Source organism: Watersipora subatra, chromosome 2, assembly GCF_963576615.1.
Source record: "Watersipora subatra chromosome 2, tzWatSuba1.1, whole genome shotgun sequence".
In the NCBI taxonomy this organism is placed as follows: domain Eukaryota; kingdom Metazoa; phylum Bryozoa; class Gymnolaemata; order Cheilostomatida; family Watersiporidae; genus Watersipora; species Watersipora subatra.
In genome coordinates, this window is record NC_088709.1 from 8,578,792 (window position 1) to 8,606,546 (window position 27,755).

Below are 27,755 nucleotides of genomic sequence, written 5' to 3' on the forward strand. Positions count from 1 at the left end.
AAATATCGTAGGCTATAGACGTACATGGAAAAATTGGCATGCGAAAATATTGTAGGCTATAGACGTACATGGAGTGGTATAGGAACCCATAGCCATTATCCGATGCAATCACTTCCTGGTAAAAATCAACATCATTAAAAATAGTGCCAAAATACTATGTTAACCTTAGCAACTATAGTTATCTACAATGACTTTAGTGCATTTTGTGGTTACGATTTGCAAAATAGAACATTACAATGTACTACGTGGAGAGTTCTTACCTTCAAGACAGACGTGCAACCTAAACGTTGAATTAAACTTAAATGAATTTAATTTATTAAACACATACTTGAAGGAAGTTTTAGTATGTATTTTAGTAAACTTTAAACTTTAAAACCAAATTTTAATATTTACGTTAGCGAATCATGTTTATTATATTGGTTACCAGATATACAGAATAACGCATACGGATAACTTGCTGTGGCGAGTGCAGTGATGTGTATCTTTTAATAACGCATATAATTGGTAGACTAATAGACAAATTTCAAGTTCGAGATACATTATTGTTGATTTCGTGGGCCGAACAAGTTTGCCTCAACAAAAAAAGATGAAGAAGCATCGCGTTGCATATACTTAGATCACAAACTTTTACTAAACAGGGCATCATAACGCGTAGGCGCCAGGCTAAAATAATTAGCATGCGCATGGAGTATACTGTATACGAAACCACCTCTAATTGATAAGCTTTTTAGCTCAGTGGTAAAGCATGTGAATATGAAACTTGTTGATGCATTCGTCATGAGTTCAAATCCATCATAACACAGAATTTTGCTACCAAAATTTTAATAGCTATAGCTGGACAATCAAAATGACGAATACACATGTGACCAACTTTGAGAAATATATATATATATATAAATTTAATGATGTTGCATAAAACGCTCATTGATATGTTTGCTAAAGTTTGCAGACAAAACTATTTTTTATGTGCGATAGAAGTGGATTTATGAGTATCAATTCATTGTAAGCCGTGTTAGGTTAGCAGCAAGAATGCTATTAAAAACAGGCTATAAATTTACAATTTATAGAATAATAATTTACCAAAGGATACAAATATGTATTCATGAACAAGTGACATCAACGAAATGAACCATACTTGTATAACATGCAGAAACAAAAGTTAATATTTTTAAAACAAATATTTCTATCGTTTGCTCGGATATCATTTGCTCGGTAGAATGAACATCTTCTAGTTATCCAATACTTTTTACAATATCTTCTAGTCTCAACTCTTTCTCTACACTGTTGAACTAGTCGATACTAGGGTCCAAAAAAATCTTTACGCAGAGCAAAATTTTTACGCGCTGCATTTAGCCCAAATGCAACGCGTTAAAGTTTGCTCGCTAAACGTAAATTTTGGCTCAAAACTTGCAAACCATTTTTATATGCATGCTCTTTAAAGTACTGAAACTGCGTTAAACAAGGAACTACTATTAGCCTGAAACTGTTATTAATTATTTCTACAGTATTGATTTCAAAGCTTTAATGAAAAAAAGCGAAAAGCTTTGAAGATGGACAACGAGAAAACCGATTGTTAATAATGTAAACGATTCATTATTAATACGATATTAAGAACACTTTTCTATTGATCATTTGATATTATGGGTTTATAAAGATTAAAGCTAGTCAAAGTGGCGGTCAAATGTAGGTGGCGTTTAAATAGAGGGTGGTGCTCTATTTTTTAACCCTTCTCTTGTAGTGGCAGTCAAATAGAGGTGGCATTCAAAGAGAGGTGGCATTCAAAGAGAGGTGGCATTCAACTAGAGGTTTTACGGCATACATATACACACACATATATATATATATAAAATTGTTTCCTCACCCCGGATACCCCGTATGGGTGGTAAATTCTGCTCTAACTCGGGTCTCCTACCAGAGACCTGGGAGTTTGAGCACGCGCCTCAAGATCTTAGCTGTTCCCAATAGCGCACTTTTCTGCAACTCACCTGAGTTGATTGCTGTTGGTATTTGGGCAAGCCACATTTTATGCGCCGGTGTTATTGCGCCCAGTGCCCCAATGACTACTGGGATTACAGTTGTTCTTACATTCCAGCATTTTTCAATTTCTTCTCCAAGAGGGAGATATTTCTCTACCTTTTCTTTTTTTTTTGCTGGCTATATTGTAGTCATTGGGTACTGCTATATCTATTATAGTAGCCCTCTTGTTCTCCTTGTCTACTACCACTATATCTGGTTGGTTTGCTAGGACATGCTTGTCAGTTTGGATGTAGAAGTCCCTGAGGATCTTAGCCCGGTCATTTTCATTGACCTTACTAGGAGCTTCCCACCAGTGTTGTGGTTTATTAAGGCCATACTCATCACATAGGCCATTATTAAGGCCATACTCATCATATATATATATATATATATATATATATATATATATATATATATATATATCTTCTCAGAAGATGGTGGACGGAGAACTCCAACGTCAAGCGCTACTGCTATCTACTTTTAACTTGATAGCCTTTGAGGATTAGTGAACATGTTTATAAGTTGTACTTTCTCTTAAGATGGCCATGGTTAATAATATGCTCACAAAACAACTGCAAAACTTGATATCTGTTGCAACTATAATAGCAATTGTCCTCTCACAGCAACAAATATAGTTTCTTCTTCGCTTCTAATTTGGACAGCTTAGTCTTGCTATATCATCGTATAAACTAACTTATCAGTGAGTTTAAGTCGTAACACATTGGTCAAGTGTTTTAGCCTCAGGACTGACAACAGAAGTGCAAACAACAGCATAAGTGTTTGACCTTAAATGAAACTGGTATAACATTAAACTCATAATCCCCTTCCAGTCTATTAGTGCAAATAGAGTGGATGATGAAGAATGATTGTGACAAGGTAAAAACATATAGTTTTAAGTTGAAGTGATAGTTAAGAGTAATTGGCTAGCAATTGTTTTGAGATTAAAAGAGGGACTTGTTTTAGAAACAAAAAAACTTCTAATTAAAGGAGCAAAAGGAAGCTATTGTTTAGGAAACCGACATGTAAATTCAGATGTCCTTGCTGAAGATAGTCATTGTGTGAAAGCAAGACAAATGCACTTCTGTTAGTGCCATTTCTAAATATTTTCCTTCATCTAAATGCCATGCTGCCTTTATATAGTTACCCAAAATGAGGCATCATCCTATAATCACCCAGAGTAATTGAGATGAAGTAAAAATATACACGGTAAAACCTCTAATTGAACGCCACTTCTATTTGACCACAACTTTGACATTATTTGATCTTTACGAGCCCATAATATCAACTGATCAGAAGAATAGTGTCCACAGAATCGTATTAATAATGAATTGTTTATATCAATAACAGTTAACCCTCTTGTTGTTCCATTCTAAAGCTTTTCAATTTTTTCAAAACTTTGAAAGCAATGCCATAGAAATAATCAATAAGGGTCTCAGGCTAATAGTACTTCCATGTTTAACGCGGTCCTGATACTTCGAAGTACATGTACATTTATGAAAAAAACGGTTTAAAATTACGATAGTAGATGGAACTTCGAAAGCAACGCCATAGAAATAATTACTAACTGTCTCAGGCTAATAACAGCTCTTTGGTTAACCTGGTCCTAATAGTTCGCAAATTCTGGAATAAAAGTTACGCTTACCGAGCATACTTTTACGCATTGCATTAGTGCTAAATGCAGCGCGTGAATGTTTTGCTCTACCAAAAAATCGTTTGAACGCTAATATCGACTAGTTCAGCAATACAGAAAAAAAGTTGAGGCCTGAAGATACTGTGGAAAGTATTGAACAACTAGAAGCTATTCATGCTACCAAAAACAACAATCAGAACACAGCTATCTGAGCAAACGAAGGAAACATTTTTGTTTTAAAAACATTATTTTGGGTTTCTGCATGAAACATAAGTATGATTCATTTATGTCACTTGTTCATGAATACATATTTGTATCATTTGATAAATTATTACTGTATAACTTATGACCTTATGACTTATTTAATAGCCTCCTTGTGGCTATCTGAACAGGGCTTACAATGGATCGATACTCATAACTCCACTTCTATTGCACCTAAAAAGCTATTTTTGGCTGCAAACTGTAGCAAACATATCAGTGAGTGCAGTGAACTTTTGTTCAACAATTTTCAGTACAGATATAAAATAAAAATATGTTTTCAAATTTACAATGAAATAAAAATTGAAAATGCCAACAGATTGCAAAGAAAGACACAGGCTACAATATCATCACAGGTCAATAGCAAGCAATAGATGTCAGCTGGTAGAGATATTTTTCGATTTCCCAATGCACATTTATTAATATATGTTTGACAATTTAGAGGTAAGTTAGCAGATTTATTGCATCCAAGCGGTTTAATATCGCTCCACAAAAAAGTGAGAAAAATATAGGCGACATTCGCTTCGCCAGTAATTCTGACGAGAGTTGTTCGGAAAACTTTGAAAAGCCATTTAAAAAATAGACCACCAGCCTTTATTTGAACGCCGCCTCCAACTTACCGCCACTATAGAAAAAAGATTGGAAAATAGAGTGCCATGGCTTTCAGTTAGAGGTTTTACGGTAACTTTAAGGTGAAGTACTTGTAATAGTTAACATTTTAACAGCATTGGTCATTTCAACAGTTTTGTGGCACACAGACACTGTAGTACCACACACAAATATTGTTATTTCACAAAAGTGTCATTTAAACACTTCAAGTAGTAAAATATGATTGTTTAGAGTGCTCATCTCATAAATGTCCAATTTTGGTAACAATTCAAACACATGGTCTAAGTTTAGCGAACAATATCAAAACATACTTATATTATCAAGACCAACCATCTGATGTAAAACATTTATTATGAAGGACTATTTTTGATGGCTAAATTTCAATATGTTCATACTTCTGTGCACTTCTTACCTTATACTACAACAACCAGTCTTGATACAGCCAAGTAACAACAGACATCGGTGTAAAGAATTTTTTGTATGGTACTCAGGTCTATCTATCCTTATTGAATAAGTTAATATAATCAGCCATGTTCACCAACAATGTACCTCCAATCAGTTAGTATATATTATTAGTTAGGTAAACCCAAGAGGTTAGCAACAATGTACTCAAGAAGCACTAATACAAAAATGGTAAAAAGACCAACAAACAAACAGATGAAAAAATGAAGTTGAAAAAGTGTTTCAACAAAATTTAGTTTGAATAAAATCCAAAGCTGATCAACTTTAATCAAAACGGCAAGCTTCTTCAAATGAGAAACTGATAGAGATACAATTTTATTGTCTATCCGCTAATAGATTAAGCAAAAATAAAATATATAAAAAAAGCTGTGGAAGCAGTGATGACCGGAGCACCTAGAAGGCTCCTTCTATGCAGTTAATTGCATGCACACTACCCTTGAATGTATCATTATATATTTATGAACTATCTATTTATTGCCTTGCGCTGGAGAGGTTTGTTTCCTTGTGGAGCAAATAGAGAAACTCTGTCGGGTCCTCTAAACTGGGGACAGCAGTAAGATCACGGATTTAAACTTCACCGGCAGCAACAGATCTCTGGATATTCTAACCAATGCTATCCTAGCGATAGTAAGGAAAGAACTCCAGAGAAAACAAGTGCTCCAAGGCGAGACCGTTTCCTGATTGTGGATTACTTTAGCTGCTCTAAGGGTAGCCTGCCTCCAAGGGTCTGAGAAGTACTCTCCTAATGGTTGGCAACAGGCTGGCTACACATTACAGACTGTCTGGCTGAGATACTGGAGATGACGATGGTGGTGCCCTGGGCTCACCAGTTTGAGTCATCTTAGTACTGTGGCTCAGAAGACGTGGAGTACTTCATTAACTGGACAAAGCCGCTGGCCTTTAGCTGCCAGCCTACTCCACTTTAGAGAAGCTCTGAGAAAATAGATAGCTTTGATCAAGCTGACTAAGAGGGAGCCCTGTTCAACACATTACGAGCTCAGTTCCGCCTCTTCCCAAAACAGGTTTGGTGCCAACTGAGTACCCTGAGGAAAGCCACAGCCACTATCCTCTGAGAACATGCTTTTTATATAGAATGGCTAGTACGAGTGGCCTACTAGGACTTGCTGGAAACTTACGGAGCAGAAATGGTCAAGGAGCCGGATTGCAGTATTGTGAATCACTCGAGCTTGCAGCGTCACTTGTCGGCGGCTCCAATGCCATTATTGACCAACATGGTCTAAGCCAGGAAAGTGTTTCTCCAGGCTAAACTTGAGAAATAATAGTTAACAGCCATCAGGTCGGGGGACGACAAACAGGCTAAGATTACTGCGGTAGCGCTGGACCAGATCATCAGCCAGCTGGCCCTGCCCATACAAAAGATGACGAAACTGGTTTGGAACTACATCAAAAAGCCTCGGCTTAAGGAGGCCACAAAGAAAAAACCCTTCCAATGCTTGGAGATGTGGAAGACAGGAACACGCCCGTACCGACTGCTCTAGTCAAAAGCCACAAAATCAGAGAAACTGCAAAAGATTGCAATAGTGGTGCTGACTACTGGTTGCACTGAGACCCTGAATCGATTCCACAATGGGAAAAATACTCCAACCCACTGGTCAGAAAAATTTTGCCAGGAGAGCAATTAGTCCAGAAGTGCCTGAGGAGTAATGGAAAGATGAGACAGAAGAGATATGCTCCTACCACATGTGACAAGATGACGATGAAGGAGACTCAGCCCATAGGTCTCCAAAAAATACTACAAGCCCTTAGAGGAGCTGGAGCTAAGACAAATTAGAAAAGGAACGTAAAGTTTAAAAAATAGTAAAAAACATGTCCTGAAAATAGTGACTATAGGAAACTTTTTAATGTTTTCATTTCATAGAATTTACAATAATGCATGTGAGTTTGGTTATTGCTGCAGTGCGTAAAACAAAGAACGATGGATGAGGTAATAGTTACTCCATATAGTTATAAAACGTACAAAGATTACAATGCACCCTCGGGATTTGATGTTGATCCGTTCAAAGGTTGGCATCATATGGTGAAAAAAATCGTATGTAGGGGTATAAAAACCTTTGTAATTATACGATGAAAGATAAAAATTTAATGATAAAAATCGTTCAAATGTTTATAAAAATACTTTACACATTAAAATTAGTAACAAAATAGTATGTTAACTTTAGTAACTATAGTTACCTACAGTAGCTGCATTGTATTAAGTGCACCTACTGATTATGATCTGCAACACTGTAAAATGCAACAACATAATGTGTGTACTAAGTGCAGTACCATACGGTAAAAAGTTCTTACCTTTAAAATGTATGAATAACATAAACTCACAGTTCACTTCAAATAAGTTTAACCTACTAAACTCACCCTTAAAACTAAGTTTTAGTATTTTTTTTAACTACTTTACTTAATTTTAACTTTATATCATGAAAATTTTATTCTTCATCAGTTGCTATCTTCTCTTTCACATTTAGTGTGCCTGGTTAAAACCTTTTTCAATCTAATTCAACAAGAAAGACCGAGCGATGCAGTTATCGAAAGTGGCCTTTCGCACACTTGACCATTCACTGGCATCAAAAAAAAATTTTTTTATTTGCTTTAAAGGATGTACGTACACACCTTTGGAGTAATGTGACTTGAGCCGGTACATGTAGCAAGTAAAGCAGAAAGGAGGCCAAGACTCAATGCTAATTAGGTTATGGTACACTTGAAAAATAAACTTTTGAAGTAGAATTTATTGTCAGGCTAAATTGTAATAGAGTTTTCTGGCAGGCTAAAAGAAGTTGTCTAATCCTGTCTATTTATTTCGACTGGTCCTCAAAGAAAAATTTTAACGCGTCATGGTCATGAAAAGCAGAAATGGCCCAGAAGACACAGCTTTCATGCTGGTACAGAGAGTGCTCTAAGAAAGCAAGCAGATTTGGTTCAATGTAGAAAATAGCTTTCTTGATCACTTATTGAGGATGATGATTACTGGTGCAGTGTAAATGCTGGTGCAATGCACAACATTGCTAGCTAGTGAGCTAATGCTTGTAAAAGATCCAGGGAAGGTTGTACAGTAGTTTGTTTTGTATGAAATGTACACAAGAATTAATGTAACCATACATCTATAAGTTTGTACGTATTTATACCCTAGAAGGCAGAGCTTTAGCAAGTTCTAGAAAGTATTGTGGATGGGTCAACTATATCTTGAGTAGTTAGTTATATATGAGTTACATACATACGATGATTTGTGTTTACGACGTAGAAAACAGGCTCGACTGCAAAGACATGATTAAACAAGAAAATTACAGATAAAATCAAAATTAAATAAATGAAACATAAAATATCAAGTGAATAAAACATGAAAAACACGCCACACAAAGAAGATAAATTAATAATATACATTCGTATATCATGATATACATGACATACAATGATGTACATTATACATACATTGTACAGTATTGTTTTTATGTACCAGTCCACACTAGTAAATCAAACACTTGAAATTTTGCTACCGATGTAGGTTTTTCTGTGTCTCCTGCTTCCTTGCCACTACTAAATGGTTGCTTTTTTTTAATGCTGATCTCATGAGAGGCCGTAATCTCCTTCAAGTCGTTTGTCTTAAGCCCCTTCTTGTGTTTGCTTTAACGAATTTCTTGTTTTTAATAATGATAATATCAATTGGTAATTGATTGCAATCATATTTCTTGGCAATATTAACAATATGAGAACCTTCTTCCTATTTACTTATGACCTCCAACTTTGTTGTCATAATTCTCCTCCATCTTATAACGTTTGTATTGGTCTCAGATTCCATAGCAACGAATTGAACATAGATACTTGTAGTTATATACGTATGCTGAATAAAAGTTTATAGTAAAACTAGCTGGGCTTCCCGGCATTGCCCGGGTATTTAAAATAGGCCAACAAAACCAGAAAATTTAGTAAGATTAGTAACGACAATCACTTATTTACGCAATCACCCTGTGAAGTACTCAAAGCCGTTGAATATTTGCTCCCATATAAAGGCATATATCAGCTAGATAACAAGTCAATCTCTCTGGCCTAATGGGTACGGCGTCAGACTGTTGAACGGTAAGGTTCGAGATTCCCTCTTCTCCAGTACAGGTTCTTGGTTCCTAGATTTTAATAGCTATAGCTGGAGGGACACACATATCCACATACTTTGATAAATCTATATATATAAATAGAGTTTAACGCTAGAAATTTGCTAGATTTGCTCAAACACGCACTTTTCACAAAAATTCCCATGTGGAATGTCGACCTGATAAAAGTCAGTCATGTCTCTTCTGAACGTTGTGAAAATGTTTTCGGCGAACTGAATTTCAGCGTCTTTATTATTTTGATGTACGTAATAAGCACTCCGACTGCCAAATTTGAACTCCGGCGAGTTCAATTGAATTCATAAGGTGATGTGAAAATCTCACCATGTTCAACTTCGTAAGGTGAAAAAACCATATATCGGATTAATCATATCCTGAGAGTACGCTGTACTCGTACAATGATATGCTGAAATTGTTGCCATCACCTATCAGAGGACACAAATGTTTATACATCTTTCTAAAACAGAAAGTGTTGCAACTATCCAGTGTTTTAAGACCAACCTGGCCAGGGATTATCAGGTACACAGACAACTCTATCTTTTTCTTACAGTCAGTTGAGGTAATTAAAACTATAGTTGTTCCTTTTATATGATAACAGATAATCAGCTCGACTACAAGCAGTCGTCTGCAATGAGTTTGTATTTATTTGCCTCATTGTTAAATTTCTCTTAGCTACATCTTTATAGTGGGGTCTGGGCCTTCCTCAATTTTTTTTACCATCACATAAATGTGACTATAATAGTTAACATGGAAGCCAATCTTGCTCAATATTGTGTACATGACCCAAACATATCAGACTATTTTAATATGGATGTCAGCCATTGATGATATGCCTGCCTGTTGTAAGAATTCAACATTTGTAATCTTGTCCTACCTGGTGGTGTTTATGATATCCCTCAAGTGTCTAAGATAGCCTTTGACAAGAGGTGAATATGTTGACAAGTTTTAGTCTCTCATAGTCATAGTTACTAATATGTTTGTAAAGACAACTCAAGGAGTTGATACCTATTGAAACAATCAGAGTAATAGTTCTGGTACTACAGCGTATATAGTTGCTTCTCCTAATATGAAAAGCTTCATATTTTGATAATGTCATGTAAAACTGTAGCTTATCAATGAGTATAAGTCATAACACTCCACTGATTTTTGAGCCACAAAACTGACAACATAAGCACGGAAGACAGAGTAAGCTATGGGCCTTTGCTGTTACTGGTATAAATTAAAGCCAATGATAGGTTCATGGAAGATGAATTGTAATAACAATGGCAATATATAATCAGATTCCTCAAAGACTGCATCCTGTGGAGTGAGTTGCCCATGAAAATTAGCTATTATCTGAAGGCTTAAAACTTAGTGGCACATGCTATACTTTTATTAATAATAATTTTTAACACACATATTTTAGATAATATAGTTCAATAAACGGGCAACTTAAACATAATTGAAAATCATGGCAGGTGTTTTTGGTCAGCATTTTGTGGGAGTCGGCAATCTTTATTTTGTGCACTTGGCTGTTGTGTGAACTATTACAATGTATGAAGTAAAAATGTTCATGCAGTACAAAGACTAAGGCTTTGCTAAAATATTTGGCGACAGAATTAGATTGGTGTTTTCGATGTTGGAGGCTTTTTTCAAGAGAATCAGCACAAGTGCTAATACCCAGTCATCAATCATGTTCAATTTGGTTCAACCAGACAGAACCAAAGCTTGTCATTCATTGAACAATTTATTCCTAGCAAATAAAATAATACACTTTTTACAAATAGTTAATTTAATCATCAATCAAAATGCAACTGATGTGATCACACAACTATATGATTTTTACAAAGTATAATCAGTGTATATGTGTGCATTAAAATATATACCGAGATGTACAGTCACATGGTTTACAATGAAACGGTTCTCCAAAGTATGAAGCGATGAGTGAAGCTACCACAGCAAATCTTGGATCAGAATGGTTTCTATCCGGTATGAGTCGTTATACGGCTTGTTGGTTGACTGTGCTGAGTGCACCTACTACTGCACATCTTACACTGATATGGGTTTTCTTAAGCGTGAGTTCTCATGTAGTCTCTTAGATCCATGTGATGAGAAAACTTACAGATGCACATCTTGCATTGGAATGGTATTTTTCTGGTGTTAGTTCTCCTGTAACTTCTCAATTGACAATGTTGAGTACATATGCTATTGCAAATCTTAGTAGTACTAGGATGGCTTCTTTCTAGTATGAGTCCTCATGTGTTTTACAAGACTACTGCCCTGACTAAAGCTCCTGCTGCACACCTCACATTGAAATGGCTTCTCTCCAGTGTGAGTCCTCATGTGGACTGTTAGTTGACCGCGGTGAGCAAACTTGCTACTGCAAATCTCACACTGAAATGGTTTCTCCCCAGTGTGAGTTCTAATGTGAATTGTTAGATGACTGCGGTCAAAAAACCTTTTATTGCACATCTCACATAGAAATTGCTTCTCTCCAGTATGAGTCCTCATGTGACTTTTGAGATTCTGGGGCCGAGAAAATCTTTTGCTGCATATCATACATTGAAATGGCTTCTCTTCAGTGTCAGTCTTTATGTGAACTGTTACATCTCCGTGGTGAGCGAACCTGCTACTGCAAATCTCACATTGACATGGCTTCCCTCCAGTGTGAGTGCTCATGTGTTTTGTTAGACCGCTGCGATGAGCAAACTTGCTACTACACATCTCACACTGGAATGGCTTCTCTCCAGTGTGAGTCTTCAAGTGAGATTTGAGATCGCCGCCCCGAAGAAAGCTCCTGCTACATATCATACATTGGAATGGCTTCTCCCCAGTATGAGTCCTTAAATGTATTGTTAGACTACCGCGATGAAAAAAGCTCTTGCTGCACATCTCACATTGAAATGGTTTCACTCCAGTGTGAATTAGCAAGTGGCTTGTGAGATTGCTTTGCTGAGGGAAGCTCTTGTCGCATATCTCACATTGAAATGGCTTTTCTCCAGTATGAGAAGCCATGTGACGTATTATAGAACTGCGATGAGCAAATCTTTTACTGCACATCTCGCATTGATGTGGCTTCTCTCCAGTGTGAGTCCTCATGTGAGTTGTTAGAACACCGCTTCGAGCAAACCCGCGGCTGCATATTTCACATTGAAATGGCTTCTCTCCAGTGTGAGTCCTCATGTGAACTGTTAGTTGACCACGCTGAACAAACTTGCTACTGCAAGTCTCACATTGAAATGGTTTCTCTCCAGTGTGAGTTCTTGTGTGAATTGTTAGAGCACTGCGATCAGCAAACCTTCTACTGCACATCTCACATTGAAATGGCTTCTCTCCAGTGTGAGTCCTCATGTGAACTGTTAGTTGACCACGCTGAACAAACTTGCTACTGCAAGTCTCACATTGAAATGGCTTCTCTCCAGTGTGAGTTCTTGTGTGAATTGTTAGAGCACTGCGGTCAGCAAACCTTCTACTGCACATCTCACATTGCAGTGGCTTCTTTCCAGTGTGAGTCCTCATATGAATTGTTAGATGACTGCGATGAGTAAACCTACCATTACACATCTTACATTGAAATAATTTCTTTTTGGCGGGAACTTTTCTTTTTGTCTTTACAGTGCTCTTACATGATGATCTTTTTGATAGAACATTTTGGTATCTTTGAAAGAATTTTGGTCCCCAAAACTCCCCTACAATGCAAAAATGCTTACTCATAGTACCATGCAAAATCTCTTTTGAAGGTTACAAGAAAATAATGACTTCTGTCTTGAAGCAGCAGCTCAATGAAGTTGGTACAGTTTCTTTTGCACTCAATGCCAAGAAAACAAGAACCTGGATGCTGAATATTATTTTAACATTTCTGTGGCACACTGGCTCTGTAGTACCACACACACACACGCAGACACACACAAGTATTGTCATGTTACGAAATTGTCGTCTAATCCTTACAAGTAATACAAAATAATATTTTGGAGTATTTATCCCATAAATATCTATTTTGTGGTACATTTCCAACATATGGTTTAAGATCGGCAGCAAGCATTGAAACTTACTGATATTATCAAAACCAACCATCAGATGCAAAACATTAATTATGAAGGATTATTTTGGATGACTAAATTTCACCATGTCGCTATTTCTGGACCAATCTGGTTAAATGCAACAACAGCAACATTTATGATACCTTAAAGTAATAATAGCAGCCTCTACATGTGTTTTGGTACAAATGATTTTTATGTGATAATCAAGTCTAGATATCTTTAATGAATACCCTAGGACACTTATATTTCGCTAGTATTTAGTTTCGTGAGTAGCACACAGAGTAAAATTTCGCTGCAACTTAATTTCGCAGCTCTGATGAGTGCGAAAATATAGTGATGTGAAAATAAATACAATGAAACAAACAAATTAGATTCCTCAGGTCCGGTCCTCTAGTAAAAAAAGTTTTTTATATTTGCGACTAGTTTGTATTTGTAACCCGCAGGTATAAATGTATGTCAGAAATCGATAATTCAACGTGATCGCTTGCTGCCATTTGTTTCTTGGACTATCAATGACGTCTCGGTCCTTTCCGTCGTGACCGATATGGTACCGATATTAGATCTCAAGTATTTATAGCAAGCGATGGCCATGGCTCGTTTTGAGTTCACTTGCGGGCTGAGAGGATTCCATGTTTACCGAGAATTCTGGACTCCAGACATGGAAGACGTTTTGACAGTATGTTATTAAAAATAGCAGAGAAGGAAGGCAATTACTCATGGAGTTTTTTTTTGTTAAGGAAACGGATAGTGATTTGATTTAATCGATGAACAAAAATAATTTAATTTATTGCAAAAATTTATCAAACACCATATTAAACAGATTTCAGAAAATCACCATTAGTTTCCTTAACTTTCTAGCAATAAGTTTCCAAAGCTCATAAAATACTTGTATAACTAATCAGCTCCTACAGGTGATAAAACATAGGTGTTGGCAAGTAGACTTGTTAGTTACCAGATCAGATGGGTGTAGACAGCCTAGTCGTTACATAGATGCACCAATCACAACCAGAAAGTGAAATGCTGCTCAGTTGTACTTTTTTATCAGTCTGGGCTCGATGTGAAGTGATAAATGATTATTTTCACTAAACTCAACTGTCAAGACAACTTGACATAAAAAGTAAAAAAATAATCATTGACCACAAACATACATAGTAACAACAATATTTGTGTTTTTCACATGATCATTATCACATGCTCATGGTGTTGTTATTTACAGGTAGAGCTAGAATCAAACAATGGGATAGATCCATTTGCCATTGGAGTGAAGACCCAAGTTAATGGGTGTCTCAGAACGGTTGGTCATCTGCCACGGGAGATTTCACGTCATATGACGTATTTTGTGAAACATGGTGGACTGGTGGAATGTTTTATGCATTCTACTACCATAAAGAAATCTCCAATCCTCCTTGGTGGGCTGGAGATTACCATCAAAGTGTGCACCAGTCACACAATCAAACAATACTTGGATAGGTCAGTGACTGTGAAGGAAACTCAATTATTGTCTATTCCCAATGATAATGCAATATTACCCCTGCCTTAATCGTGACCAACCACTTGTTGCAAATAACACTATCAGTGAATAAGTTTTTATCGTGACGATTTGACAGTTAGCATTTTTATGGCTGTGGGGGGGGGCTGGTGTAAATTTGACATTCAATTTAAACGATACATATAATTTTGCAGAATTAAAGAGCTGCTCCAGCCATCCATTGAAGACTGGAATAAGAAGCAAGCCACTGCCTCACATATTCTTCCTGGTCCTACCAAATCCCTCACAAGGCATGCATCAAGTTCTGATGAAGAAAGCTCCATAACAGCCAGGAGGAGAAAAAGTTCAAAATTGATTGTGTTATCGGATTCAGATTAATTATTTTTACATAAACATATTTTAAACTTATTATATTATATATATTATATTATTAAATTATATTATAATCTTCGAGTAGAACAAAAATCAAAATTTACTTAACCAATTAATAAACAACCAGAATTTCAGTAGAGTTGACCAAGAAACAATTCATGGAAGAATATCATTAGGTCTACTGCTATTCAAGTTTGCGAATGGGTCATCATCTTTGGGGCCTTCACGGACCGCATCAGAAACCCCTGCAGCCTTGAAACCATTGGTGAGAATTTGAGTCTGCTCCGCCAGATTGTAATGGTGGTAAGCCCTCACCATCCACTCACAACTTAGTTCCCTGAGCTGTACTCCCGATTTCAGAATTGTGGTAGCCAAGTCCCCACTGTCATCCTGTGAAAGCGTGTGCTCATACCAGTCATTGAACTGCTTGTTAATAAAATTCTTCAATGACTTGTTCACACTCAAATCCAGCGGCTGTAGGTGGTCCGTGAAACCGGCTGGAACATGTACTACAATAGCATTCAATGATTTGCACTTTTCTTTGAAGGAGGCTGTGAGATGTCCTTTAAACTTATCAAATATGAGCAAACATTTCTGTTCACTACCATGTATCTCCCTCTGGGATTCAATATGTGGTCGGAGAACATGATCTGCATACTCACTCATAGTCTCCTCATTGGACCAATGAGTTGCATTGGCCGTTATATGGAAAGACTGTGGACATGGGAATTTAGGAGTAGAGCGTTTGGTTAATCCTTTGTATATCAGCTGGGGTGGCAAGAAGATTCCACCCATGGTTATTCCTGCTACACATGTGAGATTTCTTTTATCTCCTTTACCGTTGATCGACACACCACTAGAACCTTTAGCAGCCATAGTATATTTCCCTGTTGGAACGTACTCGATGGGGGTCTGATCAAAGTTAACGATCATGTTTGGTGGAATGTTATGAAGATGGCATGCAGAAGCAATTTCATTTGTGAATGAGTGCTTGATTTCCAAAAGCAAGCTCCTAGGAACTTCCAGTTTGCCTGTAGTGGCAGCCCGCTTAGAGAATCCCATCCTTCTGAAGAGTGAGGCAGCCCACCCTTTGCCCAACACATACTTATGCTCATTCGAAGGATCTTTTTTCTTAATCAGTCTATGCGCTATTCCAATTACAGTGCGGGTGTTGATGACTCCACCCTTCTCTCTGAGCTTTGTCACAAGCTCCTTTACCTCTCCGTCATAAGTGCCAAGATTAAGTGGTCTGCCTGCCTAAAAAATGCAGACCGTTCATAATATATTTTATAACAAAAAACACACTTGACAGCTACATCTGTAACAATGAAAGCGTGCTAGCATTTAGGCCAAAACTGGCCCATACTAGAGGGGTGGAGGTGCGGGCATGCCCAGGCTAGGAGTGGCGGATAAGTTTTACTACCACCTCGTAGGTAGTACACAGTGACAATTAAGCCAATATGACATGGTGACAAGGAGGTAATGTGAATGTTTACTTGTGATATACATCAAAGATATTGTTTTGGAATACAAGAATTCGTATAAAAAAACCTTCGCTTCTGATAGTGTTTTAATGGTGTGAACACTCTCATCAAAATTAGCCCCATTTTCTCGCTGTAGTTTCTTCTTCGTGTTCTCGTATAAACCCCGCCATGTTCTTATTGTTGCACCTGGAATATGGGGGTATTTGAGCTGCGTGGCCTTCACAGTGTTTGCTGCAGCAAATCTCCCTACCATGGTCCTGAACTCTGGTGTGTACTGCTTGTAACTTCCCCTTTTATTTGTGTAGAGTGAAGGATCAGCAAGCTACAAAACAAATGAGTGCTTAGAATGTTAACTAAATAATTACCTTGTAATTAATTACCTTAACTAGCTAATTAATTAATATGTTAACTAAATAATTTATGTAGTTGCTATACCAACTCCACTAAAAAAAATCAAATACAGTACATGTCTCATAAAAAAGAAAATAGATAACAACCAACATCACAACCAGAACTGTATAACATGGTTGGACCTGGTGAGGGTTGTTATCGTTTTTGGTTGGCAGTAAAATTCATCACTACAATAAGTATTATGACTTCACCTACCAGACTTTCATCCTCATCAGTTACAAATTCGGTGACTAAACTGATATCATCTTCTTCGTTTGTCTTGGCTTTTCCAAAAAAACTTGTTATCTTAATTTGTTTTGCCATGCTGCTCATTCGGTGTATTAACGAATTTACTAGAAATTTCCCATTGAGCTCAATCACACACAAAATTATCTGCATTTCTAATATCACGATTTTGTTGTGGATATCAATGAACTACAGGGCCGTATTCCCTTGGACAGCTGGCCGGCTAAGACGCCCCAACTTTTTAGGAATTTCATAGTCCAACGGCTATAGAAAGGTTTTTATCGCTGTAGAATATCACTTTATTCGAAGCCATAGATACAAACATCAACTTTTAGTAGTTCTTAGGCGTCATTATTATCTTCATCAGCGGGAAAATATTCTTGTTAACGACTTTTATAAAGGTTTGCAAAATATCAAGTTTTACCAAACATCTGCTTGCCCATATCCTACTTAATGAACTTGAAATAAAATCGGCAAAAATGATCTTTGTTAAAACGCTTAAAAGAAAAAGATTTCTTCTTTCTGAGCTTTTTAACTGCATACAAGTTTTGCCTGTTTTAATTTTAAAACGTTTCGTCAGTCACATCAGCTAAAACAAAGCAAGTCTCAAAAAATAGAAAAATGTTGATACTTGCCAATAAAATTTTTTAAAACTTCACGTGAGAGGCCCGGCTGAGGCCCTACATAAGAGAAACCTGTTGGGAGCTTACAGCACCCCCCCCTCCTTCTCCACACCCCAGATGTTCATAACTAGTCGTCTAACATTAGCCCCCCAACTTGCAACCAGTGAATACAGGCCTGTGTAGAACATAGCTATTTAATTTCGAATTTTCGCTAGTTCGTTATGATAGTTTAGTTTCGCGCATGAATTTTTCGCGTGACGATGACTCCGCGAAAACGCGAAAGTTAGATGCCGCGAATACTTAAGTGTCCTAGGGTAAGTTGATATAAGCAGCACTGTTTCATCCGGGATGTACTTGCGATCAGCTGGTATATATTAGTCCTAGGTTTACTACAGTTAAGTAAACCTAAAAGGCTTATAAGCATGTACTCAGTGAATCCTAACATAAAAATGAAAAGATTAGCATTCTATAGAATAAGCCATCTATGCTGGCAAACTGGACAAGCTAAGTAAATCTACAGTCCTCTCATAAATCATACTAAAAAGGACATCTACGAGAAAGACAGACCAGTGATGAGCTAGAGAATAATACGATAGTGTAAAACAGAGCATAGAGCTCTCCAATAATTTTCCTGTAAAATGATGATTGGCAAAGGTTTTGAGATGACCGAAACAAGGCTAGTCATTACCAAGATGGTGGAATAGCAACAACGAAAACAACCATACAATGTCCTCAAGGCGGGTCTAGAATAGAGAAATCCATCGTTCACAACACACTTGACAGGTCAAAACACTGGCTCAATACAAAAGCAAGGTGAAGGGATCAGCTAGGTGACAGAGATTCTCTACTATAGCCATGCAAGAGTGATACAGCGACATTTTACCATAACCTTCCAAAACGAGGAGGTGATGCAATGGTCTCTCATGAAAGTCACCCGAGATGAAAAGGTGGCGTGAACATCTTCTGCCATAGCCATATAAAGCTATTACAAATGAAGCACTGGAGAAGCTGGAGTCTCAACCTTTAAAGCCTGCCCTGGCCAAAGAAAAAAAGCAGCTGAAGCCAAGACGAGTCAAACTAAGTAAGGTTACTAGGAGTGGACTCAAACAGCAGCTAAAAAAGACCAAAACCACGACAAACTAATAGCCTGCCTTCAAAAGAGCAGAACCGACCTCGGATGCCGCCTACCTAAGAACAAACAAAAGCACTAGAGGCTCGCTCTGCGTAAGCAAGCTTAAAGGTGTCCAAGGTAAACCTTATTGCCAATCGAGCTAAAGATGGTGCCAACATGATCAGGGCAGTCTCTGAATAAGCCTCATTAAACTAGCTATTTCATTCCAAGGAAACGATAGGAACGATCCATCCAATCCCTGATCAACGTCAAATGCATCACAAATTTGCTCAGTAACAAAGTATTTAACAGTGTTCATCTAGATGTGCCAGACCTATGCAAAGAAAGTAACAGCCACAACCTAAAGCAGACTGGACATGGCTGCCATCTTATGGGGTCAACAGTTACTGATACGACTTTGTAATGAACTATGTCAGCAAATATGCAATTTTGGGGATGCCATTCTTAGCGACTCACCTAGATGCTATAGAGTTACAGTAGCCCAATATTTCTGTTAAAGGATGCCTGTTGAAATGTACACATTATAGCTGGGCATGAGTACTTCTTGACCAATGAGTTTTCCAATTATCGGGTTTGTTGATGGGGGTTTATGTCTATAGTTGATGGGTTTTATGCTACAGTTTATAAACATCTGACACGTTTTAAATTTTACAATGCATTTATAATTTTATTCAATTTATTTATTGTTTTTTTCTTTTTTCTAAGAACCGATATTCGTGCTCGCAGCCTCAACTTTTTCAAATTTGAACACCAATTGGTAGTTTTCAGGCATTGCGTAGGGTGTGTCAGAATCTTTATTGACCTAGCTTTACCACATGGCTTTGTTTACAAAATATGTTTATAAGTAACAGCGTAAACCAATAAAAATAATTTTTGCACAAGAGATTAGACCAAAAACTTCAGTTTCATTTGTAAGAATTTTCAAATATCTTTACCTAGTTCGTTCGTTTTAATAACAAATTTTATTTGAACGAAATCACGAAAAATTGCCACGACTCGTTTGTTGGTAGGTCTTGAATGATTGTGATGCAATTAAAGAACTTTAAAATACTAATTACAATTTTCTAATATATTTTGAGTCATAAAATAATAATGAACATGTGCCCAATAGATATGATGCTATTGTAAATGTTTTTACAAGTTTTTTAAAATCGTACAAACTTTGATAGTTTTAACCCAAATAATGGTTAAGTACTGTTTTTTTCCTGTAAGATGACATTTGCTGTGGGTTACCCGACCTTTTTACTAGGGTTTTACCAATTATCATTGTATGATGAGCACGTTCAGATATATACAATACAATTTTAAAACCTTCGGATCCTTGGATAGATTGCCCAGGGTTGCTGACACGCATTGAAAAAAAGCCCAGGGTTCAAAAAGTTAACAGGCGGGTTTTATTAAACATTTTTTAGAACACTGGGCGCAATAGACTGAGTTTTATCTACTTTACTTGATGGATCCGTGTAACAAAACACGAACTCGCAAATCAAAACCCGAACCCGCAATATCGAAATGCTCAAAATCTGTATTACCTGAGACTCGAGAAAAGATTAACCCGCGAGTCCAAAGAGTTTCATTACCTGTGCCCAGCACTAGTAGGCATAGACACAGGCGGCTGCTGCTGAATAAGGTACAGATAGTGAGGAATACAGTGAAACAAGAAGTACGCAAGCACTGGATGTATGGGCACCAAAATACTTGAAGGACTTGTTCCCTGCAGTGAGTGAGAACTGTAAGGCGCTAAGACAAGCTATACAATTGGCTAAGCTATTTACGCACTCCAAGGCCACATTCACCATAAGAAAAAGATTAATTGGGCCAAATCTTCGAGTGGAACATCCCATTAAAAGAAGTGAACCAGCCTATCTGCCACCCCATTCGAGGGGAGTCTAAAGAAGCAGGATGTCAGGTACAAGATCTCCACAGCAAGGAACTCATTGAGCCTGCCATAGATGTGTGGAGTTACCTTGTAGTGTTAATTCGGAAGGAAAACAGCAATTCAGAGTTGACTATTGCCGGCTAAATGTGGTCAAAGAGCAGGACGCCTACCACCTTACCTGGATAAACAACAGTCTTGGCGCCTTCGCCGGCAGTAGGTTTTGAAGTATGCTGGATTTGGAAACGGATACCCGCAAGTCGCTTTAGATGCCGATGCGCAAGATAAGCCACCATACAAACCTCACTCCAGCTTGTGAAAGGTCTAACATTCTACTTGTAAGGCATATTTATTGCATTAAATTTCGATACCGCCTGCAACGAGTAGAGGAAAGGCGTTGCAGTGGTTGAATGAAGCAGAAATCAAAATTGAACCAGCTAAAGGCAAACTTTTTCAGTCCCAAGTGCACCACCAGGGAAATATGATAAATGAAACAGTGGTGGCTACTGACCATGAGAAGCAGCTTAAAAACTGTCGCCACCCATAAAGGACTTAAGGAACTGCAAAGATTCCCTGGACACAGTAGAATACTACTGTCAGTACATTATGAGCTTCGTTACTACGACGCAGCCCTTGTAAATTCTGCCAAAGTAAGGAGAAAAATAGACAAGGAAAAAGAAGAGCAAGCCGCCTTTGATGACCTGAAAGAATGCATCGTCTCTGCACCGAATCTAAAAAACCTTATTTGAGTCAGGTGTATATCTTAGATATGGATGCAGGCTTGTTGGTAGAGGCAATACTGGCCAAAATCAAGAACATAACAGAAAGGGTGAGTGCCTCCTTAGGAAAAATACTAGTGTCTGCCAAATGGAGCTACTGTGTCCCATCGAGGAGTTGCTGTTCATGATCAGGACCGCAAAGCACGACTGACTGTAGCTATATGGGCGGCAAACCCTGCTCCAAATAAACCACTCCTCACTACACCGGCTGGGCAGGAAGGAACAGCCATTCAACAATGTGGCACGGTGGTTGAACGTTCAAGAGGAGTAAACGCTGGTGCACCGGCCGTGTTACACTATGGTAATGCCAGTGGGCTGTGGTGGCAGACCTGAAAAAAAGAGCGAACAGTGTAAGTTTATTGAGATGAGTGGTGGTAGACTCACCCAAAGAGAACTCACCATAGATGATCAGCCATTGTCGTAAAGACTCAAAACAGGCCCAACAGCTGTGTCAAGGGTCAGTAAGACAGAATGTGAGATCATTAGTCAGTTGAGTCAACATTTTGGGTAGCCAGAGAGATTAACTTACGACCGGACGAGACTACATTGTAAGACCAGACGAGACTACCCTGCCAGGCCTTGCAACACACTTGGGGATAGATGCGCAGACCAGGGAGCAACTCTCTGACCACAGCTCGTCAGGGAGTTCCTCACCAGCTGTTCAATCAGCAACTCCGACATTTAGGCAAACTCAGGCATATTCTCAGAATACCCACAGAGTGTTAGAAACCACTGACCAGCCAATATGGTGAGCAGTCTGACTGCCATTGGTCAAAGAGAAAATCGGTTGGCAAACTCTGGGGTAGGCAGGATGACCAGTCACCTCTGTCTGACCTGGTGCTGGCCAAAACTGACAGCAACTGTGAGGGCATTGGTCAAAAGTTGCGCGGTGTACCTAGCTGCAAAACATGGTGGGACAAAACACACCTAAAACAAGGCGGAGGCTATACATCAGATGCCAATGGCAAAATGCCGCTGTAGACCGTGGAGGCACCACCAAGAATGCCAGAGGATAACAAATTGATGCCGGTATTAAGCGATCACTTTACCCAATGGCATCATACTTTGGCCGCCTCAAAAGCCATAGCACCAGCCGTAGCCACCGCCCGGAAAGAACCAGTTTTCTGCTACACGAGCTTGCCATAACAGAACCACACAACCCTGAAATCACAATTCGAGAGCCAACTGATGACAGAGCTGTGTCAACTCTGGCATTTGGACAAATCGTACAGAATCCCATACTACCTACAGACCAATGTCGAAGTAGAGCGCAACAATTGGCAAGACTCTGACACTAAACTGAGGCCAGAAGGAATAGGATGTGTTGCTTCCCTAGCTGATGAAAGTGTACCAGGGTACACCACACTCAGCCATGGGGTAGTTGGCAAACATGCTAATGCTGGACCGGCTGGATTACCAGCACGAACCCACAGAGTTCCAGTCAAGACACGAGTACGTGGTTGGGCTACTCAGAGGGTTAGAAGACGCTTACAACACACTCCACCAGACGCAGATAGAGGGAAAAGAGGACCACAAAAGGTCGCACATCTATGCCCTTGCAGACCGGGTTTGAATGCTCAACAAGCAATGAAAAAGAGGGGATGATCTCAAACCGCATGTCCAAATTGCGAAACTCTATCAGATCATTCGAGCCTGGCCAAACCACACCCAATTCATAAAAAGGCAGGGACAGTTGTCCATACAAAACTAACTAACTAAAATCATACCATGCTTGCCTGGAGGAACTTGTTTAGGTCCAACTAGCCCTAGAACCAAGGAGAGGGCCAAACATAAAGGAAACCAATTAAACCAGGATAGATAAAATATTTCCTAAAGATAAAAACCGTGAGGCCATGTTGCACATCCATCATACAATTATACTAATGCTATTTCTACCTTCATCCCTGGGCATATTGACTGAGCAGCTATGTCGTTCTAGATTAAGTTCAATGTTAGCAATATAAACAACTTGAATATACATAAATATATAAATAAAATCTTATACAAAAAAAGAAAACAAACTTGCGAAAAAAACTTCAGTACTTTAAAATCAGTGTGCATCCTGCAGTCAAACGTCAGTTTTCTAAAAACATTGCCCTTACTTTCTCAGTGCTCATGAATCTGTGTTCAACCAATTAAATCCTCAAACTGTTTACCTTCACAAAGTTTCCATTGTGCTTCGTTATAACTTTGCAACTTAATACAGTCAACTACCGCTTTTTTAGACTCCAATTCCCCAGACTTTCAATCGTCCAAACTATGACAAATATCATATTAAATTAACTGGGAGGCACATGAAATCAGAGCCAATGACCACCTGTTATCACTATTATTTGGAAAATCTCCAACTAACCAGTAGGGTGGATATTATCAGCAACACCTTCAGAACTTGGTTCTATTTTTACTTCTGCACCTCCTACAATAAAAAAGAGAGTTTATCTAAGAGAATGGTAATGAAAGATGCAATAAGTTGTCATGGTTACAATGAAAAATCCTTCCAACATACTTACCTCTATCACTGTGTATGTTGACTGATGAATCACCAGGTTCAACCTTAACTTCAATATCTACAATATGATGATAAATTATAAACACTGTTGTAATTAAACTATTGTAAAGGTCCCACTGCCACCCTTTACTGCTCTACAAATAATGGCAACACTTGGGATTAAATAAGCCAAATATGTTACACAAACAAATATATGTCAAAAACAGTCAAGTGTGCGCATACAAATGAGCCGCAGTAGATGAGACTTCCAGGCACTCTGGGTTACTTGGCTCATCTATGTTGTTTTCATATGCTTCTGAATTTTCCCCGGGCGCTGCAGCTAGACCGAAGCCAAGAGGCATGTGATGAGTTACCTCTCTAGCTGAAAAGATCGTACCAGAGTTCCAACAAGAACAACAACAACTACCACCACTCGGAGTTCCAAGTTCCAAATACACAAATATGAAGTGGAGCTACTTAAATTAACCGAGGCTCACAATGCGCGCTGCCAGGCGCACATGCAAATCTGGCAGGAAAAATAAGAACAGCCTCTATGATATTAAAGACTGGGTCAGGATTTTCTACAGGCAACAAAGGAGGGGGATAATCTCAAACGGAAGGCAAGCTCTATGAGCCTTATCAAATCTTTCGAGCATGGCAAAACCAATGTTTATTTCATCAAAACGGTAGGGCAAGTTGTCCACAAAACGGGAGCCGGATATACTGGAACGGCCAAAAAGCTGACAAGAGCCAGAAGAACTGGGTTGTGCCCCGACAGCTCTAAAACCAAGGAGAGAGGGACACAGATGAAACCAGCTATGACAGCACACCGAGAGAAAATCTCCTGGAGCGAGCTGATGTTGCCACAGTCAGTTTCACAGCCTAATAGAAAGCCATTGAAAGTTTTGATGAGAAAACAATAAGATAAAAAAGAAACAGATGTCTTAATCACGAAACGTAAACAAAGGTGAGCAGGGGTATGATGAGTTTTAGCGATTGCTGTTGTTGCCCTATAAGCCTGTGATGCCAAAATCGGTTCCGAAACATGTCCTGCACAACATCAGGTCAACCCTGGCCACAAGAAAGCCAGATCGGTGTGGAGATTGGACGTCAAGAAGTGAATAGGCTAGGGCACATAGCCGGCAACACCAAATGAATGTTCGGCTAGCCATTCGACTGCTGATGGATTGTTAGAACTCCCAATAGAAGAGCGCGTGGAGTAAGTGAGCCTGATGAGCCAGCTGATCTCATTAACAATTAGCCAGCTAGCTAAGCCATCGCTGAAAAGTCCACATGAACGGACCAAACAATGAACAATTAGCCAATTTTCTTGGATAAGCTACACGTATCAAAGAAGAAGCTTAGCCAGCCGGCTAAAGACAACTATTATAGCTAAAGCCGGCTATAACAGCTAAAGCTCAGTTACCTTGACTAAAGCCCGGCTATTATGTACACATGATCTGCATAGCTTGAAGAATGGCCCTCCACCAAACCAAGGATATAAAATGAACATACATGCACCATTAAGTTTAGAGTAGCAATGCTTGAGGCTTACACTGGTGCCATGATTATGATATATTTGTGTACAAATACATGTATCATGTGATTGCTACAACTGCATATTGTTGCAAGTGCTGTTGGATTTGCTGGTACCAAGCACCTAGACTTACACTTGAATCAACTTTGTAAGCACTGTAGTACTGTTAATATACAACTCCTATCCATTATACTAGATGTGACACCATAACTCTCTCAATGGCGCAGCAAAACTTGCTGCTAAAGCATCGCATAAGAGAATATTTCTCGATAAGTAGATAACCCCCTGAGCAGGGAAACCAAATCAAACGATGAATATTTTACCTTTATAATTTGGCAAAACTTGTAAAATGCAAAAATATCTCGAGACTAACCTGCAAAAAATGTTAAATAAAGAAGAATGTACTACACATGTCTTTAACGTCCTGTTGAAGAACCTGATATCACATGCATTATGCTACTGCCATATTTACCTTCATCACTGTATATGTTGACTGAACAAGTCTCTGGTTCAGGAATAGGTTGAGTATCTACAATATAAACAACTTAGATACACATAAATATATTGAATAATATTATTCACTATAAAACCTCTATTTGACTGCCACTTCTTGACTGCCACGTCTATTTGACCACCATCTCTATTTCAATGCCACCTCTATTTCGATGCCATCTATATTTGACCGTTACCTCTATTTGACCGCCACCTTTATTTGACCGCAACCTTTATTTGACTGCCACTATAGGAAGGTTGAAAAATGGAGTACTATTCCACCTATTCAGGTACATGGAAGAGCCAGCCAGGTAGGTCAAGACCCAATAGTTAGCCAGCTTGCTCTTCAGGTGTCCCAACTAATAAAACAGGTTCATAAATAGCAAAACGAGTGACATGGCTTTAGCGCGGCAACCCTAGTAAAGCCTATTCTATGCTAGAGCTGTAAAGGACATGGGCCCATCCAATGAGACAGCTTTAACAAAATGTCCACAACAGTCGTAATGAGTACTAATTGTACTAAGGTCTTTAACAGTTTCAACTTCAGCAAAGGTTTTCCCGGCCGGTGAGCCCACGAAGTTAGGATGGAGCTCCAAACAGAAAGCATCAAAGCGCAAGGGAGGAAATGACGTGGAGATCTTCTTTCATAGCCAGGGAACGATAACAGAATGACCTTTCACCATAACCTTCTGAAATAGGGTGACAAAGGTCTTCCGTGACAGCCACCCTTGATGGGAAAGTGGTGTAAAGATCCTCTGCAATAGCCACCTGGAACTATGAGGCGCTGAAAAAACTAGAATCTGGAGCCCTGAAGCTGAATCAAGCTAAAGAAAACCAAGCCACCCTAGGCATGATTGCCAGTAGACTCAAAAAGCTGCAAGAGACCAGGACCAAGATAAACCAGTACCTTGCCTTCAAAATGGCAAGACCTGGCTAAGCTGCCCCCACTTTCAGACCGAAGGGACACACTAGAGGCCCGCACTGTCGACAACCGGCTCAAAAGTGTTCAAGCCAAATCCTATTGCGGTTTGGGCAAATGATGGTATCAGGATGATTATGGCAGTCTCGAAATTGGCCCATTCAACTAACTATTTCCCTCTAAAGAAGCTCGACTGATGATCCATTCAGTTCCTGATCAACATTGGATGTACTACAAACTTGCTAGTAAATAGGTTTTAACAAGTTTCATCAAAACGCACGGGCCCTGGGCGAAGAAGTGAAAGCCATGACCTTATGAATGATGAGGCATGACTGCCATTTGACAGAGTCATTATTGTATAATACCTATCCATTAAACTAGATACTTGTGGCAGCATACATTTCTTGATAGCACGGCAAAAATTGTTGAATGGGCATTAAAAAAAACTACTTTTCTAAGAGTAGATGAGTAAACGCACTCTGAACAGGGAAACCCAGTCTAATGCAAATATCTTACAACCTGTGTCATTTGGCAACACGTGTAAAATGCAACACCATGTCGAGAATACCCTGAGAGAAATTTGAGGATAAAAAGACAAATACTAATATGGCTACATAAGTGTTTAACGCCCCATTAAAGGACCTGATATTACAACCATTCTACTACTGTCATATTTACCTCCATCACTGTATATGTTGGCTGAACAACTCTCTGGTTTTGGATTCAGTTCAATGTCTGCAATATAAACACCTTATATACAAATAAATATACCAAATGATTTTATACATAAAAACCTAAACCAACTTGCGATAAAACTTT

The 27,755-nt window shown here is 38.6% G+C and overlaps 2 protein-coding genes across 2 annotated transcripts in view; one reads left to right on the forward strand and one right to left on the reverse strand.

Moving 5' to 3' along the window:
- Positions 1-27,755, reverse strand: part of LOC137386775 (zinc finger protein 271-like) — an 87,877-nt gene that overhangs the window by 48,583 nt on the left and 11,539 nt on the right. Inside the window, exons 6-10 of the mRNA XM_068072918.1 lie at positions 27,615-27,671; positions 25,998-26,054; positions 24,011-24,067; positions 23,854-23,916; positions 11,329-12,758 (exon numbers count right to left, since the gene is read on the reverse strand). Coding sequence (XP_067929019.1) covers positions 11,329-12,758; positions 23,854-23,916; positions 24,011-24,067; positions 25,998-26,054; positions 27,615-27,671 — 1,664 coding nt within the window. The remainder of the gene's footprint in view (positions 1-11,328; positions 12,759-23,853; positions 23,917-24,010; positions 24,068-25,997; positions 26,055-27,614; positions 27,672-27,755) is intronic.
- LOC137387005 (uncharacterized) lies at positions 13,693-14,976 on the forward strand. Its single transcript, XM_068073281.1, has 3 exons — positions 13,693-13,785; positions 14,326-14,579; positions 14,793-14,976. The coding sequence occupies exons 1-3, from the start codon at positions 13,693-13,695 to the stop codon at positions 14,974-14,976; spliced, it is 531 nt and encodes a 176-aa protein (XP_067929382.1).